Below are 18135 nucleotides of genomic sequence, written 5' to 3'. Positions count from 1 at the left end.
TATCTAGCCTCAACTGTTTACATTTCTTCGTGTGATCCTGGTTGTCGCTTTGGGACGTTCCCGAGAGCAACAACGCGTGTGTATTCTTATCGACCAAGATTCCAGCCGTCTTCCTGTGAAGTTAAACTTAAATTAATTTATTCCCTGTTATTGAAGTGGACCAGCGATATTTTCTGCCTTGTGGCCGGTTACCTGCCATGGTCGTAGACGTAATTTTCGGCAGTGTATTTTCCTCGTCGTGTTGTTGCTGTCCTGCGAGGCGTGTAGTTCGACAGCTGAGGTGTTGTTGGTCGTTATGGGCGCCAATATTGTGTGTGTCGTTGTATTGTAATCTTGTGGTCGTTTTTCTGGTTGCGTGGAGCGGAACTGATCATGTTGATTGGTCGATTTGCTGTCTGTCGGTTGGACTGCCTTCAGATTAAGAAATCATTGGACAGGCTGCCTGTCTCACCTAAACGGGTGTTAGTGTTACAATCCCAGGCCGACCCTTGGAAACTTCTGAGCGCCGTTCCTTGTGTGTTACATAGTAATTTCCATGTTTGGATTTTAATTATTTGGTTGATGCGTGGCCTTAAGCTCAGTGTCAATATCTCTTAAATTAATGTTCTTGTCTTGCCCTTTAGGCATGAGATTGTTAGTCTTTATAGGGGCCTTCAGCCGAATATTTACGAAATGTTTTAAGATACGGCCTTCTGCCTTTTAAAGTTGAAACTCTTCTTTCTAGGGCTTAAGCCGTTAAATTATTGTCCGCAGCTCGTGGTCGTGCGGTAGCGTTCTCGCTTCCTGCGCCCGGGTTCCCGGGTTCGATTCCCGGCGGGATTAGAGATTTTCTCTGCCACATGATGGCTGGGTGTTGTGTGATGTCCTTAGGCTAGCTAGGTTTAAGTAGTTCTAAGTTCTAGGAGACTGATGACCATAGATGTTAAGTCCCATAGTTCTCAGAGCCGATTTTGAACCGTTAAATTATTTGCCGATGTGCGGCCTTCAGCCGAGTTTTAATCTCTCTTAAATTAATGTTTTTGTCTTGCCCTTAAGGCATAAGATTGTTGTGCTTTGATGGGGCCTTCAGTCGAATTTTGCAATAAATATTTTAAGGTAAGGCCATATGCCTTTTGATTGAAAGTCTTGTTATTGCTTAATATGCGGCCTCCAGCCAAGTTTCATTAAAATTAAATTGCTAAGGCCTTCAGCCTGTTTAGATTGAAAATTTAGAAAATATTTCTGGGTGAAACCTCCAGAGGAACCTTGTATTTAAATTTCTTGCTTAGGCCTTGCGTCTTGGATTGTGGCCTTCAGCTGATCTAAAGTTAATCAAAGGAGGTCGATTAAGGTTTTGAGTGTTTTGCATCCATGTTATTATATTGTGTGTTGATAAATAAAATTTGTATGTTGAGTGCAACTTATTTTGGTCCCTTTCCACAACCTAATCCGCTCTGTCCTGCTAGCCCATGCATTTCAAAATAATTGTTAAGAAAATAATTCAATACGTTGCGACTGTTCCTATTTAATTAGCGTCGCAGTTAGCCAATCAGGTAGTTGCGTGCGTAAATTCAAGCACCCTTCTAGAGACAGTATCGCCAATCGTCTTCATCGTTTGGTTTCCTCGAAGCGAACCAAAGCAGCTATTACGCATTTAGCATAAATTTGTCACATCCGAAAAAGGTATATGTTATTTGGTAATGAGCATGTTGACAAATGATAACTCGCGGATCAAAAGGTGTCTTGATATTACCGCATTTTCGCGTGTTCAGTTGCTTGATTCAAAATGGTTCAAATGGCTCTGAGCACTATGGGACTTAACATCTTAGGTCATCAGTCCCCTAGAACTTAGAACTACTTAAACCTAACTAACCTAAGGACATCACACATGCCCGAAGCAGGATTCGAACCTGCGACCGTAGCAGCCCCGCGGTTCCAGACTGCAGCGCTAGAACCGCACGGCCACCGCGGCCGGCTCAGTTGCTTGAATTTGCCCACGAAACTACCTGATTGACTAAGTCAGTGCTACTTAAGCCGGAAACGACCGAACATATGGAATTTTTTTCTTAACAATTATTTCTCAGCACAACCGACCCCTGCAACACCCTTACAAGGTTTTCAAGCTTCTTGTGACAACCCAGCATATTAGAGCACTCCGAAGGATTCCCGGGAGAGTCGTAGACACGGCTTCTCCCGAAGTAGCGTTACCACTATTGCACTGTGTCAACAGCACCTCGAGACAGCGTCAGGACCATGTTGAGCCGTGCGCGGCTCGTGTTCGTGCCGTTGTTGCGTGACATCTTGTCTTCGCGGTCCCCCCCTACTCGTTTCTTATTCGATTTACTGGCGTCACTAAGTTGCTGGCTTGGCTGCCCGTGAGTGGCAGTAGCGGCGCTTATCGATAAGAGCACTGTCGTACTATCTTTGGAGTGAGCGCTAGTATTCCCGGGTGGTCGCGTGTCGGGAGTTCAGTCGGGACAGAGCAGCAGTAAGGTCCAGTCAGCCATGACTCGCCCGACCACTGCCGACACACATGACTTGAGTGGGGACGACCTTGGTTGGTCGTTCCGTCGGTCGTCTCATCGGACGACGTGTACACTTCTGGAAATGGAAAAAAGAACACATTGACACCGGTGTGTCAGACCCACCATACTTGCTCCGGACACTGCGAGAGGGCTGTACAAGCAATGATCACACGCACGGCACAGCGGACACACCAGGAACCACGGTGTTGGCCGTCGAATGGCGCTAGCTGCGCAGCATTTGTGCACCGCCGCCGTCAGTGTCAGCCAGTTTGCCGTGGCATACGGAGCTCCATCGCAGTCTTTAACACTGGTAGCATGCCGCGACAGCGTGGACGTGAACCGTATGTGCAGTTGACGGACTTTGAGCGAGGGCGTATAGTGGCCATGCGGGAGGCCGGGCGGACGTACCGCCGAATTGCTCAACACGTGGGGCGTGAGGTCTCCACACTACATCGATGTTGTCGCCAGTGGTCGGCGGAAGGTGCACGTGCCCGTCGACCTGGGACCGGACCGCAGCGACGCACGGATGCACGCCAAGACCGTAGGATCCTACGCAGTGCCGTAGGGGACCGCACCGCCACTTCCCAGCAAATTAGGGACACTGTTGCTCCTGGGGTATCGGCGAGGACCATTCGCAACCGTCTCCATGAAGCTGGGCTACGGTCCCGCACACCGTTAGGCCGTCTTCCGCTCACGCCCCAACATCGTGCAGCCCGCCTCCAGTGGTGTCGCGACAGGCGTGAATGGAGGGACGAATGGAGACGTGTCGTCTTCAGCGATGAGAGTCGCTTCTGCCTTGGTGCCAATGATGGTCGTATGCGTGTTTGGCGCCGTGCAGGTGAGCGCCACAATCAGGAATGCATACGACCGAGGCACACAGGGCCAACACCCGGCATCATGGTGTGGGGAGCGATCTCCTACACTGGCCGTACACCACTGGTGATCGTCGAGGGGACACTGAATAGTGCACGGTACATCCAAACCGTCATCGAACCCATCGTTCTACCATTCCTAGACCGGCAAGGGAACTTGCTGTTCCAACAGGACAATGCACGTCCGCATGTATCCCGTGCCACCCAACGTGCTCTAGAAGGTGTAAGTCAACTACCCTGGCCAGCAAGATCTCCGGATCTGTCCCCCATTGAGCATGTTTGGGACTGGATGAAGCGTCGTCTCACGCGGTCTGCACGTCCAGCACGAACGCTGGTCCAACTGAGGCGCCAGGTGGAAATCGCATGGCAAGCCGTTCCACAGGACTACATCCAGCATCTCTACGATCGTCTCCATGGGAGAATAGCAGCCTGCATTGCTGTGAAAGGTGGATATACACTGTACTAGTGCCGACATTGTGCATGCTCTGTTGCCTGTGTCTATGTGCCTGTGGTTCTGTCAGTGTGATCATGTGATGTATCTGACCCCAGGAATGTGTCAATAAAGTTTCCCCTTCCTGGGACAATGAATTCACGGTGTTCTTATTTCAATTTCCAGGAGTGTATTTGGTCGTCAACCGCTGTTGGGTTCTCTGTGTGTCGACTTGTGATTCGTCCTTGTTGTTCCACAGCCAATGGTTTAAGTATTATTCGAGTTTTTTGTGGAAATGTTTTCGTGGAACGGTGTGTAGCTTGTGTGGTTTTGACTGAGCAGCTATTTTAATGCTGTCTGCGTGCTGCATGCAGTCAGTCAGTTGGGACGGAGCAGCTAGGAAGTCTCCATGGCGCAGGGCCAGGCCAGGACCACTGGCAGCATGCTTGCTCTGTCACATTGTGAGGTGCTAGCTGTGAGAGCGATAAGGTTTGTTGCCCACTGAACCTGGTCAATCATTTTGAGAACCTGGTTGGCAATATCAGCTCTCTGTCAGACAGGACATACAGGTAACATCTGATGTATTAGGATTTTGAATGGAAACATGTGTAATCCCCATCTCACTAAATTTTCTGCATGATCGAATGCTTTAAACCAGTCTATTCTGTTAAGATAGTCCCTCCTAGACAGTCAACCAGTTCATCTTGACGATAATCGGTTAGATTACAGTTAAAATGAGCACAACTGTACTTAGAGGAGAGATTAGCTCTGAAGTGTGCCTCAGATCTGCAGAGATTAGTTGTGGAACTAGTAATGATGATGTAAGACCGTACACTGAAATCAATGTGTAGTGTGCAGCAATTGAGGCCTACATTTTACGATTTGAAGCGCTACATGGCAGGCTATTTCACTACCATACGTGAGGGCTGTGGTCAAAACATTAGTTCCATCCTTAAAACAACACTCTGGTCGCTTTGGAGTGCTCTAGATTGTTTAGAAGTGATACGAGGGGTCAAATAACCATCGCTAACAGTACAGTGGTGAATATGTATCATTTGGTTCCATGGAACAAGTGCTGTAAGGCAGGTTGACGTGGGGAAGTGAAAGGATTGCAGACAGGAGGCATCATAGTAATACATGTGAATGAGCACACTATCAATCAATTTGACGAGTTTGTTGGTGTGTCAACACTGTGGAATTTATAACCTTCTGTCTCCAAAAGCAGTGGATATAGGGGCAGAAACGAATTTTATTTGGCCCCTGGTATAAAGGCTGCCCTGCACAACAGCCATGTCGTTAGGAACAGTGTTGGCCTGCCAAATCAACCTGCTGGCAGGGCAGCCTGCGTGTCAGGGGTAAGAAACGGTTTACTGGGCCCCTACATGACTGATATTCATGACAGTCTTGTTATGTTCGAGCAGTATCAGTCTATTTTATCGATTTGGTTTGCATGGTGGCCTATGTGTCTGGGACAAATAAATCATTTTCAAATCCCTGATATGTAACGTAACCTACTAGACAGTCATGTTGTGGGAGTAGTATCGGCCTGCTTATTGAAATGTATTGCAGGTGCTGTGCATGCCAATGAGCATGGCTGGCGACTTTTGAGATGGATAGAGGAAGAGAGGGACAGAGTGAGAGGGAGGAGGAAATGCACTCTCTCTCTCTCTCTCTCTCTCTCTCTCTCTCTCTCTCTCTCACACACACACACACACACACACACACACACACACACACACACACACACACACACACACAGGAGAGAGAGAGAGAGAGAGAGAGAGAGAGAGAGATAGAGAGAGAGAGAGAGAGAGAGAGAGAGAGAGACATAGACAGGGAGAGAAGATGGCGGACATATGTAAGGCTGTTAATGCAAATGAGTAGGAAAAACAAACCCAATAATTAGAGAATGGACATTTGAAGCTGACTGCCGAACGATTATGTTGCCTCCAACATACATTTCACGTAAGGATCACGAAGATAAGATTTGAGAAATTAGGGCTCATATGTTGGCTTATAGTAGCCGTTATTTGCGAGTGGAACAGGAAAGGAAGTGCCTAGTAATGGTATTGGGTACCCTCCACCAGGCGCCGTATGGTGGACCGCGGAGCATTGATATAAATGTAGACTGTGTAAAAGAAGAAGTAGGCAGATGGAAAAGGAAGAGGGGGGAGGCAAAGATGGTAAGAGAGAGGGACAGTATGATATGGTCAGAGGGAGGGAGCGGACGAAATGGTCAAAAATAGGAGGAGTAAGAGGTGAAGAGGCAAGAGACTGAGGAGCCAGAGACACAGGATGAGGTGGACAAACAGAGGAAGGGGGTGAGGACACAGAGAGGGGGAGGTGTGCTCAGTCTATGTGTCAAACGCTTATGTGGGTACAGCCATGGGGATAAGGCTAGTAAACAAACATGAACAGAAGCTGATTCGACGGTCAGTTGGACTTCCAACACAGAGGGTGTGGCGGGTGTAGTTTTGACCAGAAGTGTTTTGTGACGCTCTGTCGGTTTTTTTCATTCCAGTACTTGGTCTCATTCGCCCAGGTTACAGTGAACCTGAACCAGGATATTTATTGAAACGTTCTTGGTGACCAGGTACTGCTCTTTCTTCTACATCATGACGGTGGCTTTACTGTGGGCTGTCCCATCTTCAAAATGAGGAGAGCCAAGTTTTCGAAACTACAAACATAAGTTTCTGGTTTGACGGAAACCCAGACACTTTATCGGATCCTTTTTCCTTAAGCCCACAGAGAAAATGTAGGACTATTTGAAGTGTGTCAGTCAACAACCCCAGGGTCTAGGTCTCAAGGATGTAATAATCGATGACTAGCTTCAGCTGCATATGGCATATCTAATGAAATTTGTGGATTGGTTTCCTCAGTAAAACTGAAGAGTAATAGCGTGGTGTCTCCTGGAGCAGAAGAGGGAGAGGGAATTAGGGAGGAAGAGTGAGATTCGGCAGAACGCTGAAACGCACTAACACAGGACAAATAGCGCTGAGGCATTACGTCGCTTTGAGTGGGGTATTTATAGTCGTTTTCTTAATTATACGATCTATATGGGAGGTACAGCAGTTTATTATAGGCTGCGTAATGTAAGTTTTAGTAACTTGATTCAAACCGGCTCACTTCTATGGGAGTTAACGGTTTACTTCTCGAAAGGCGTTGTCTGTAGTTGCTACATATTGTTATTTCTGTATGAGCTGTAACAGAAGTGCGCTCCCACTTTTTTCTTGTGCTCTATGAATTGTTAACACTAAGTCAACGGAAATGAATTCAGTTACATACATTGTATTTAGACTGAGGATATTATCAAGGGCGACAAAATACAGATTATCTGACAGCAATATTGGTTACCTTTAATCCTGTTGTTCAGGTGGAAAGTACCCTACCACTAACTTGTGGCAACTGCCGTATTTTAGATAAGGATTTTTTGATATTTTTACGTCCATGTGGAAATGAACAGATATCTGTTCGTGCTTTAATACTCGTAGATAGTGCGCTTACTGTCTACACTAAATTGGTAAATCTTTTTTATCAACATTAGTGTATGGTCCAAGGCACATTTCCGTGCGTAACATTTCATCTCGTAATGTTGGAGTCATCATCAGGGGCTAAGGACATAGATAGCAGTTTACAACATAAACAAGTTTAGAGAGACGAACCGTTTACGCGTATGTACACAAAAGACGGGTCGTGACATCATCAGAACGACGACTACCAAGGGGCCCATCAGATCTGTTACTCATGCTTTTTGATGAGTCATAGTTAAGTTGTACAGGGACCTATCCTAACTACCTGTCTAGCGGCTTTTATGCCACTAGTTTCCGAGAAAATCGATGTTGAAGTTTTATGCATCGCAAAATGGCTCTGAGCACTATGGGACTCAACTACTGAGGTCATTAGTCCCCTAGAACTTACAACTAGTTAAACCTAAGGACAACACAAACATCCATGCCCGAGGCAGGATTCGAACCTGCGACCGTAGCGGTCTTGCGGTTCCAGACTGCAGCGCCTTTAACCGCACGGCCACTTCGGCCGGCTTTATGCATCGCAACCATAGCCGCAACGTTAACTATGCTAGCGTGTACGGCATCGGCTTAGTTTCACAGCTAACGTTCCGGCGGTACAACTTCAAATTCTGCTCGTGTATTATTTTCCAGTTTTACCGTTCAGAATAATATTAAATAATATATGTCATAAAAAGTATTCATAAGCAGTCATTGTCATTGTACCGTAAATTGATCAAAAAACAGTCATTACAGCAAAATTATTTTCAAATCTGTATTCTGTGATATTCGCTATTTTTGGCTTCATTAAAACAGCAAATAGTGAATACTTTCAGCCAGAAGGCAAATACTTGTTTATAAAGAATGATTAATGTACAATAAGGCGTCGCATAGCGATGGCGGAATTTCCTAAATAATGTAATTCGTCGTCTTTGGGCGGCAATATAAACAGTAGAATACGGATGGATATGCGATCCTTCACTATTTTGTTCGCTGGAAGCCTTGAGCGCTAAACACTTGTACTGTTTTTCTTAAGTAAGACGGACGCGGATTTGTGGCGGTCTGATCTAATTTTTTTTTTTTACTAAATAATTAAAAACGTGTTCCGTCTAAGTTTGAGTGAAGTGTAAACAGAAGAACTGTTATAACTTATCGTGACGACGCACGAGCGACTCAAGAGGACAATGGCTATTTAAAAGAGCGCTCAATGGACATGAAACAGACATAAAAACCTACCGACAATGTAGTACTAAGCTTAAGGTACAATATGTGTTTTAGTTATAATAAATATTTGTTCTGGAAATACTGAATCATTTAGCAGTGCTCATTCCTATCATATCCTCAGTATTATTTTCGTTTGAATTATGCATTTTGCTAAGATTAAAGACGCCAAGATCAGCAGTCCAATGTGCGTGTTACATTGATAAAAAGAAAACTGTTTTATCGTCATCTTGCATCAGCTTTAATATTGAATTTCCCTTTTGTGTGATGTTACAGTTGTTTTTGCGCCCTTAAGAACTTTCTGGTCCCTTAGGAGATTGTTTTGTCATAACAATAACTTCACGACCGGGTATGATCGTATCTACGATCATGAAGTAATTAGAAACACGACAACGCAATTTCTTAATAAATAGCACGCTAGTTGTGACTGCCTCAAGCCACGCGAAACTGCAAGTAAAAACTATTCAGATTTGTCTAGCGGTTCTAGGCACTCAGTCCGGAGCCGCGCGACTGCTACGGTCGCAGGTTCGAATCCTACCTCGGGCATGGATGTGTGTGATGTCCTTAAGTTAGTTAGGTTTAAGTAGTTCTAAGTTCTAGGGGACTGATGACCACAGATGTTAAGTCCCATAGTGCTCAGAGCCATTTGAACCATTTGAACTATTCAGATTTCATAATGCAATATTTTATGACAATGGTCAATCCGTGATTCTTACGCCAATTGTGATTGATAAAACAGTAAGCGAAATCTCCAACTTTTCAATTGAATAACAACATCACTTTTATTTTGTTACATCACTCTTGGCGCCCGAACAGGGACTTGACCAAAAATTAGTTCAGATACTTGGAAAATTTTCTGTGTGCTTATGTTAGTAAAAGTTCTGTCGTTTCATGTACACATCATCCCTCCGAGAGAAAGACGGAAAATACGCTGGTCGATAACGCAATTTAATTACCGAGAGAAAAGAAAAGAGACGCGAATTTGCTGAGACAACATAGCGGTAACCAAGCCATCAAAAAGTAAGTCAGAATTTTGCATACGCAGTGTAGTGCTTCAGTAGCAACGTTGCTTTTCCAAGTCGATCCAAATCCATTGTATCTCCTTCCTGCTATAGAAAATCTGCATTATTTTATCTTTCAAATTAAAATTCTTCGTGGTCTGATAATAGAAATTTTTCTCCATTGTTAGTATAGCTGTATTACATTTTCAGCATGGTGGATATTTTGTGTGATGTTACAGTTGTTTTTGCGCCCTTAAGAACTTTCTGGTCCCTTAGGAGATTGTTTTGTCATAACAATAGCTTCACGACCGGGTATGATCGTATCTACGATCATGAAGTAATTAGAAAGACGATAACGCAATTTCTTAATCAATAGCACGCTAGTTGTGACTGCCTCAAGCCACGCGAAACTGCAAGTAAAAACTATTCAGATTTCATAATGCAATATTTTATGACAATAGTCAATCCATGATTCTTACGCCAATTGTGATTGATAAAACAGTAAGCCAAAACTCCAACTCCAACTTTTCAATTGAATAACAACATCACTTTTATTTTGTTACATCAAAATTCCGACTCGTACATTACAGAATCACCTTTCTCGTTATCGCTTGCATTGCTTTCTGTGCTACATCAGAATTCCGAGTGGTATTTGTCACAGAATCAACCGAAACGCAAATTCGTAGAGCATCACGGATATTTAAAGAAAGCTACTGCCTTCAGGTACACGCGTTTTTCAGAACACAGCTCGTTTACATTTAAAAAGATTCTTTGTTCTTTCTTCTACAATATCGATCAATCATTCCTATGGAAGCAGTTGTATTAAACTGATGCAGAATTAAAGAAGGTATTTTTAGTGACTCTTTCAACGATTCGTTTTCTCTTTTAGCCTTTAGGAAGTTGGTAACAATTTTTTTTTCGTGGAAATTTCAACTGCCTGTAAAATTATGCGTCACGGGGTTGAAAAAAATTATTTTTATTTCGGTGGGATAATTTTTACTATTAACATGCTTTTCTTTCGTCTACAAGGATTTCGTCGTGCAGTTTCTGATCAGTCTGCCCTCAGAACGAATCAATGGTGTGAAGAGAAGTACCCAGGCAGGATCTGATCCTGTACCACCTGCGTGGTAGTTGTTGTAAAGCTTAGCCACTGTGATACACTTGCGTGGTCCAAACAGGGCTAACGTTGCATATACACGAATTACGCATAAGACTTCAGCAACGATTTTCTCTTAAACTAAGGGCCTACATGTAAAAACCGCTAGCCAGGTACTCAGGACAGGTCACTGTATAACATACCTAAGATGCAATGAAGTCCATGACTGACAGGTCTGATAGACCCCTTGTAAGATCAGACGTTTATTATAGAGCTCGAAGTCGAGAAGAGTTTTCGCTGTGTAACTTCATTTGCCTCTAAGATTTGCAACTTACCTAATTCCAATGTTCCTTTCTTTCTTTTAATGTTGTATCTTCCAGCATAGTAACGACTGGCTCTTGATAAAGCACAAATAACAATTAGCACCCAGGTTAAGAAACACAAGAGCAGTTGCCTCCTGGAAATCACAGATACGTTGGTAGAAGCAGTTACTGCACTGAGGCCAGTTTACTGCGGATGCTGTGGCTTTGACACTGCTCGGCAGAACAATCGAATGGAATGCCAATTTGATGTCTGTGCTGTCGCGCGACTTCAGTAGTGCCATTGAAAAGTTTCGCATTCAGTTACATTAAGCCTCCTACTACCAGGACTTTTTTGTCTTACTGAGTGCTGCTGTGATCATATAGGTCCCAACTAATTTACGCAGGATGTATTGGCAGTATTTTAATGAACTAACATAACGGCATACCTTATAGTTGTTAAGTATAGCAGTAATGATGTTATTTGCATAAATATTGCTTTGAAGCAAAAAATGAAGTTTAGATTGGGGTTATTGTGACACCAGTAGTACGCAGTGCAAAAACACCACAAATAAATTTTAATGTGGTGTAAATATAAATCTGAACAAAACATTGTTGAACACAATATTGATTCAGAGATAGTAATGCATTTTGCAAATAAACGAGATACGGTTTTCCAACTTTGTGCTATATTGGCGTCACTGGTATTATGATGGCTACAACGAAACCTGGCACAAGAGACCATAAAAATGGATACAAAAATAAGCGGAAAATAATATTTTCGTAGTTGCAGGTGTTTCGTATAATAGCTGGTCAACATAAAATTTGTCGTTACAATTTCATAAATGTTACATTTCAGAAACGAACAGTTTAATTTGGAGTCATATTGATCCCAGTGCTACTCTGCTCAAGAATCATGAATACATTCCAATGTGTCGTAAACATAAAAAGGAAAGAAACATCATCGAATACCACTGACTCAAAGGGAGAAAGTCACATATTTTGAAAATAATAGTTTTGAAAACAAAGGAGATGCATATTTCCAAACTGTGCTTATAGGATCGTAACGCCCTCCGGGTACTGCGAGGCTTAAAGGAATATCACTGCACAGGCGTACGGACACTGAGTCGGTTTGTGTCGCCACGACCGCCGGATTGTAATCGCAAATTTAGGCAGCTGTCCACTGATGTTAGAACCCCGCCGCTACATGGATACTTGTGAACAGTTCGGCCGGGCAATACATGAGTTTTTATAGTCTCCGACGATGTCTGCACCGTTAGGAGACTGGGCGCTTCAGTCTGGAACCGCGCGACCGCTACGGTCGCACTTTCGAATCCTGCCTCGGGCATGGATGTGTGTGATGTCCTTAGGTTAGTTAGGTTTAATTAGTTCTAAGTCCTAGGCGACTGATGACCTCAGAAGTTAAGTCGCATAGTGCTCAGAGCCATTTGAACCATTTGAACCGTTAGGAGATGAAACGCTGGACCTCAGCCTCTGAACATAAAATCCACCAGAGTCTTTAGTCTCTGATGAGGTCCGTAGCATTAGCGGATGAAATGATGGACTACAGCTATTTGAACACAAAACAAAAGCCACCAAGAACGCCAGTACCGATCGTGAAAGGCTGTCTTTACGATAACACGTAAGATTGTGGACATTATCCGCTGTAGTGTGATAATATAGTAGGCGCTCGCACCGTGCTGCTACGAGGGGTGTTTTATCTGAAAGCAGGTTGGTTTTATTCAAGATTCCAATACACCGCATTATTCCCCATTCTTTTGGCTAAAAAACCCTATTTTTAACACATTAACGCAATCTCCGTTCTGTGCGACAGCTTAACGGCAACTTAATGTGAGGACCTGTATACCCGTATAGTACACTATCTGATCAAAAGTATCCGGACACCCCCCAAAACGTACGTTTTTCATATTATGTGTGTTGTGCTGCCACCTACTGCCAGGTGCTCCACATCAGCGGCCTCAGTAGTCATTGGACGTTGTGAGAGAGCAGAATGGGGCGCTCCGCGGACGGACTTCGAACGTGATGAGGTGGTTGGGTGGCACTTGAGTCAAACGTTTGTTCGCGAGATTTCCACACTCCTAAACATCCCAAGGTCCACTGTTTACATGTGATAGTGAAGTGGAAACGTGAAGGGACACGTACAGCACTAAAGCGTACAGCCCGACAGTTAAAGAGGGTCGTTATGTGTAATAGGCAGTCATCTATCCAGACCATCACACAGGAATACCAAACTGCATCACGATCCACTGCAGGTACTATGACAGTTAGGCGAGAGGTGAGAAAATTTGGATTTCATGGTCGAGCGGCTGCTCATAAGCCACACATCACGCTGGTAAATGCCAAACGATGCCTCGTTTGGTGTAACGAGCGTAAATATTGGACGATTGAACAGTGGAAAAACATTGTGTGGAGTGACAAATGACGGTACACAATGTGGCGATCCGATGACAGGGAGTGGGTATGGCGAATGCCCGATGAACGTCATCTGCCGGCGTGTGTAGTGCCAAAAGTGAAATTCGGATGGCGGTGATTTTATGGTGTGGTCGTGTTTTTCATGGAGGAGACTTACACCCCTTGTTGTTTTGCGTGGCACTATCACAGCACAGGGCTGCATTGATGTTTTACGCACCTTCTTGCTGTCCACTGTTGAAGAGCAATCCGGGAATGGCGATTGCATGTTTCAACACCATCGTGCACCTGTTCATAATGTACGGCCTCTGGCGGAGTGGTTACACGACAATAACATCTTTGTAATAGTCTGGCCTGCACAGAGTCCTGATCGTTATCTTACAGAACGCCTTCGGGATGTTTTGCAACGCCAACTTCGTGCCAGGCCGCACCGACCGACATCAATACCTCTCCTCAGTGCAGCACTCTGTGAAGAATGGGCTGCCATTCCCCAAGATACGTTCCAGCACCTGATTGAACGTATGCCTGGGACAGTGAAGTTGTCATCAAGGCTAAGGATGGTTCAAATGGTTCAGATGGCTCTGAGCACTATGGGACTTAACTTCTGAGCTCATCAGTCCCCTAGAACTTAGAACTACTTAAACCTAACTAAACTAAGGACATCACACACACACCCATGCTCGGGCAGGATTCGAACCTGCGACCGTAGCGGTCGCGCAGCTCCAGACTGTAGCGCCTAGTACCGCTCGGCCACCCCGGCCGGCGCTAAGGGTGGGCCAACACCATACTGAATTCCAGCGTTACCGATGGAGGGCCCAACAAGCTTGTAAGTCATTTTCAGCCAGGTGTCCGGATTCTTTTGATCACATGGTGTACCACTCTGCAAGCCAACGTCAGAGTAAACGTCGTGCTACATCAATAGCCTCTCCAGTGAAAATTTGTGAGCTGCTCTCGGGTGCGCGTACTTGTGCGATGCCTAGCGTTGTCATGGAGAAAGTGAAATTTATGTTTTTGTGGCGACAAACACGCTGAAGTTGCTTCAGCTTCATGAGGGTGGCACAATACACTTCATAGTTGATCGTTGCACCATGAGGGAGGATATTAAACAGAATAACCATCCACAGTCCCAGACAGCCGTCTTCATGTCTTTACGGCTGCGGTATCGGCTTTGAACTTATTATTCGGAGGAGCGATAGTGTGGTGCAACTCCATGGATTGCCGTTTTGTTTCCAGTACGAAGTGATGGACCCATGTTTCATCGCCTCTGACCATGTTAAAAAGAAATAAATAAATTGTCACGAATAGCCTCGTAACGCACAAGAAATTTGACAGAAGGTGGTCCTCCGTTACTGTACATTGTCCTCTGTTAGGGGGCGAGCATACAGCAGGCACACACTTTTGACGAGTGTGTCAGCACTATCAACCATCAGCAAGGTGTTTGACTATTGATACGTCAATCATCTCGAATGAGACTGTCCACAAGTTCTAACGATGCAGGTGTCACAGCTGTATAAGCCCAACACACGGGGGCGATCGGACAGGTTTACGAGCCCTTGTTGCAATGATGACAGACGCCTGCCCAACGACTCGCCATGCTTTTGTTCACTGGCAGGTCTTATTAGGCATTCTGCAAAGCGCCTATGAATATCTCCAGGGCTCAGGTACTCCGCCAAACGAAGTGAAAGGTATCTCTCTGCCTGAACGCGCCTCCATTACAGACGTCATTTCGAAGGATGAATGTAGCCTCGCCACCTACCGGCCTATAGGGGCTCAAGCGAAAATATTCCAAGGTGTCCCACAGCAAATTCCCCATTTTTTCAAGCGTAATTGGCCGAGGAAGAAACTAAATGTGTTGCATTAGTTGTTGAACGCTCCTTGTACACGGATTGCGTTGCCATCTCCTAGAGGAGTGCTCTTTTGCGAAAGGTTGTGTATCCCTGAGTGGGGAGGGGGTGGGACCCGTGCCTTTACCCGGGCAACACGCCCTCGTATCCTCGAGACGCCAGATAAAGCGCAGTGAGAAATAGCCCGCTGGATCGTTACCAGGGTAAGCCGGCGGCATGCGGGTTCCGGGGCTGCCAGGGGCGCGCGGACTACTGTGCTCTGCCGTGGTGCTCATTACGGCGCTAACGAACCCACACGCCTTCCACGCCGCCGCCGCCGCTGATGGCGCCACAGTCGTCGCGCTGCTCGTTTGTCTTTCCTCTTTCTTCGCAGCGTTAGACCCACGTGGTGGCCCCGGGACTAACGTTGAAAATTAAGAAACCGCTCACGCAGTATAACGGATCTCCAGCGTGGACAAGGCAACCAGACTTCGTTTTCTCTCTGATGAATGGAGACCGAGCAAAATTAACGGAAAAAGGGTTCCTCCGGTGAAATTACCGTTCGTCGTCTCGTGAGAATAAAACCTGCACTAATCTCCACAAATACTGAAATGTGAATGAACATGTAAGGTAAACGGGGGCCAAGAAAAACTCATTTATTTTTACAGACAAGAATATTGTAGGAATTTCCTTGATAAAACGGAGATAAAACGGTCGAACATTTATGTAGTTCTCTACTGTGGCGTTCAAGACAAGAAAAAATGGAGGAAAAATTAAACGTCATCGTTCTTCTGTACTTATTTACGTACTTCTTCCCAGTAGCAGGAATCTTCGGTATCAGCCTTCACCTGCAGTATTGCATTCACAAATATTTGTCGTTACAATGAGAAATGAAGAGTTTTTAGTTTTTTTTTCTTTTTAAGGAGCTGTCGTTGGACAAACTGAAGCATGTAGCATGTAAATGTTAAAAAAAACTTATTATTGCAAAATTGGATAAAATAACAAGAAAATGTGAAATATTAGGAAAATATCGTAACAGGTTTCTTAAAGAGGTCACAACTAAAAGTTATTAAAGATCTACATTTATATTTTGAGAACATTCTAAAAACCGGAAAGATTCCAGTCGAGAGGGAAATCCTCCAATAACATAAAAGGGACACGAAAGAACGTCAACAATTATAGAGGACAGTCACTTCTAAGAGTGTCATTGAAAATTGTGTATGAACATTCTCCTGCACTGAGTTCAACAAAATTAAAAAACTGGGAGAATATGAAAGTTTTTTTTAAAGGAAAGGTCGTGCAAGAAGATATCTTTAATTTGAAGCCAACAATTGGCCACACAATGACAATCAGTAGACCTAGAAGAGTATCATTTTTTGAATTCAAGAAAGCATTTGATTGTGTAGAGTGTGGGAGAGAGAGAATACATAACATCATTAGAGAAAATAAAATTTGGAATCACAAATCGTGTAACAAATACAGCATCAAAAGTGACATTTACACTAGAAATATCTTAGCTAACTGAAACAGAAACTGGTAATATACAAGGGGTGGCTTATTACTTCTACTTCTAAATTGTCTTTTATGAAAAAATGCAACGATGTGGAATTTTGAGATGATAATCACAAATCTGAAGCAATAATTGTGGGAAGGAAATCAAGCTGAACCAAGGTAAACTGCTTAGCTGTTGCAGACTATTTTTCAGTAATTCAGAAAACCGATGGAATACGCGAATGAAATTTTCTAGAAAGGATAGCCAATAAGAACTAGTCTCAATGTTTGAGAGGAATTTAACAAATTTGTGACGAGTATAAAAAAATATACCAAAGTCCTTAGAAACAGAGATAGTTAAAATACAGTGAGAAGAAATTTAAATATCATACAAGAGCCTAACAACAGAATGTATAAGAAAAAATTTCAATATAACTAAACGTTTGTAAAATGGAAGAGGCTTATGATCTCATTTCCTGCAACAGAAAATGCACGTCCAGGAATACAACACTAAAGCTCCATACCACTCTGATAAGACATGAGTGTTTGTATGAAATTAAATACTTAACTGAATGGCATAGAGGCTTTATAAGGCGGATTATTAGGAAAGTAGCAGTTGCAATAGTAATATCATATGGATTTAAAATAAGAATTAATAATAAGATGTATAAAAACAAACATACATTTCAGAAGTAGTGGTCGACTGGAAAGAGAGGACTATGTAGACCTCGTAAGCGATGGATGGATGATAGGGCCCGGAACAGGTGACAACAACACCTAATCCTTGGAAACAGATAATGATAGTGAATGTCAAATTAAACGTTAAAACCGTTTGGACATCTCTGTCGAATGAATGAGGACAGCCCAGTGAATAATATATTGCTGTATTTTTTTGGAAAAGAAGTCGACAATAGCGACATGAAAATATCGTCAATAAAGGGATAGACGTTTTATTAAGAATAGAACACAAAATATGAAGAGTTTCAAGTCAGTACGAGAAAGAAACAAGGAAAAATATTGTTGGAAGGGAGGAAAAGGTAACATGAGGAACTGTGGAAAGGGCAGTGGAGAAAAGGTAAGAACAAAGAAAAAAGGATGGAGAATCCTTTTTTAAAAAAAACTAAAGGAAAAAGAGGCGGAATACTTTCTGATAACTAATATTTACTCGGTATGAAACGCCTTCCCTTTACATGCTGACCACCATTCCAAACTGAATAGGTCATTTCATTTTCGACAATGTTGTTGGGAGCTATATTCAGAAAACGAGCGCTGCTTAGATTCATCTGGGAAACTGGAGGACCAACAGTCATTTGTAGTGTTGACGTTCTCTTTAGTGAATCCGTGGAAATGCGTACCGCAATCTCAGCGTTAATGAGTTGGGATCCAGGACAGCCCATTCAAGAACAAAGAGACAAGAACAACACCCCAGTCAGCCATAGAAATAAGCAGCGACAATTACTGC

General features: G+C 43.8%; 1 protein-coding gene across 1 annotated transcript in view; it reads right to left on the bottom strand.

The window, feature by feature from the left end:
• LOC124620185 overlaps positions 1-15478 on the bottom strand; it is a 177668-nt gene extending 162190 nt beyond the window's left edge. The window contains exon 1 of the mRNA XM_047146855.1: positions 15403-15478. Coding sequence (XP_047002811.1) covers positions 15403-15478 — 76 coding nt within the window. The remainder of the gene's footprint in view (positions 1-15402) is intronic.
• Between the last annotated feature and the right edge of the window lie 2657 nt (positions 15479-18135).

Source organism: Schistocerca americana, chromosome 6, assembly GCF_021461395.2.
Source record: "Schistocerca americana isolate TAMUIC-IGC-003095 chromosome 6, iqSchAmer2.1, whole genome shotgun sequence".
Taxonomy (NCBI): Eukaryota; Metazoa; Arthropoda; class Insecta; order Orthoptera; family Acrididae; genus Schistocerca; species Schistocerca americana.
Note: the sequence above shows the minus strand (reverse complement) of the source record. Positions and strands in the feature narration are given on the sequence as shown.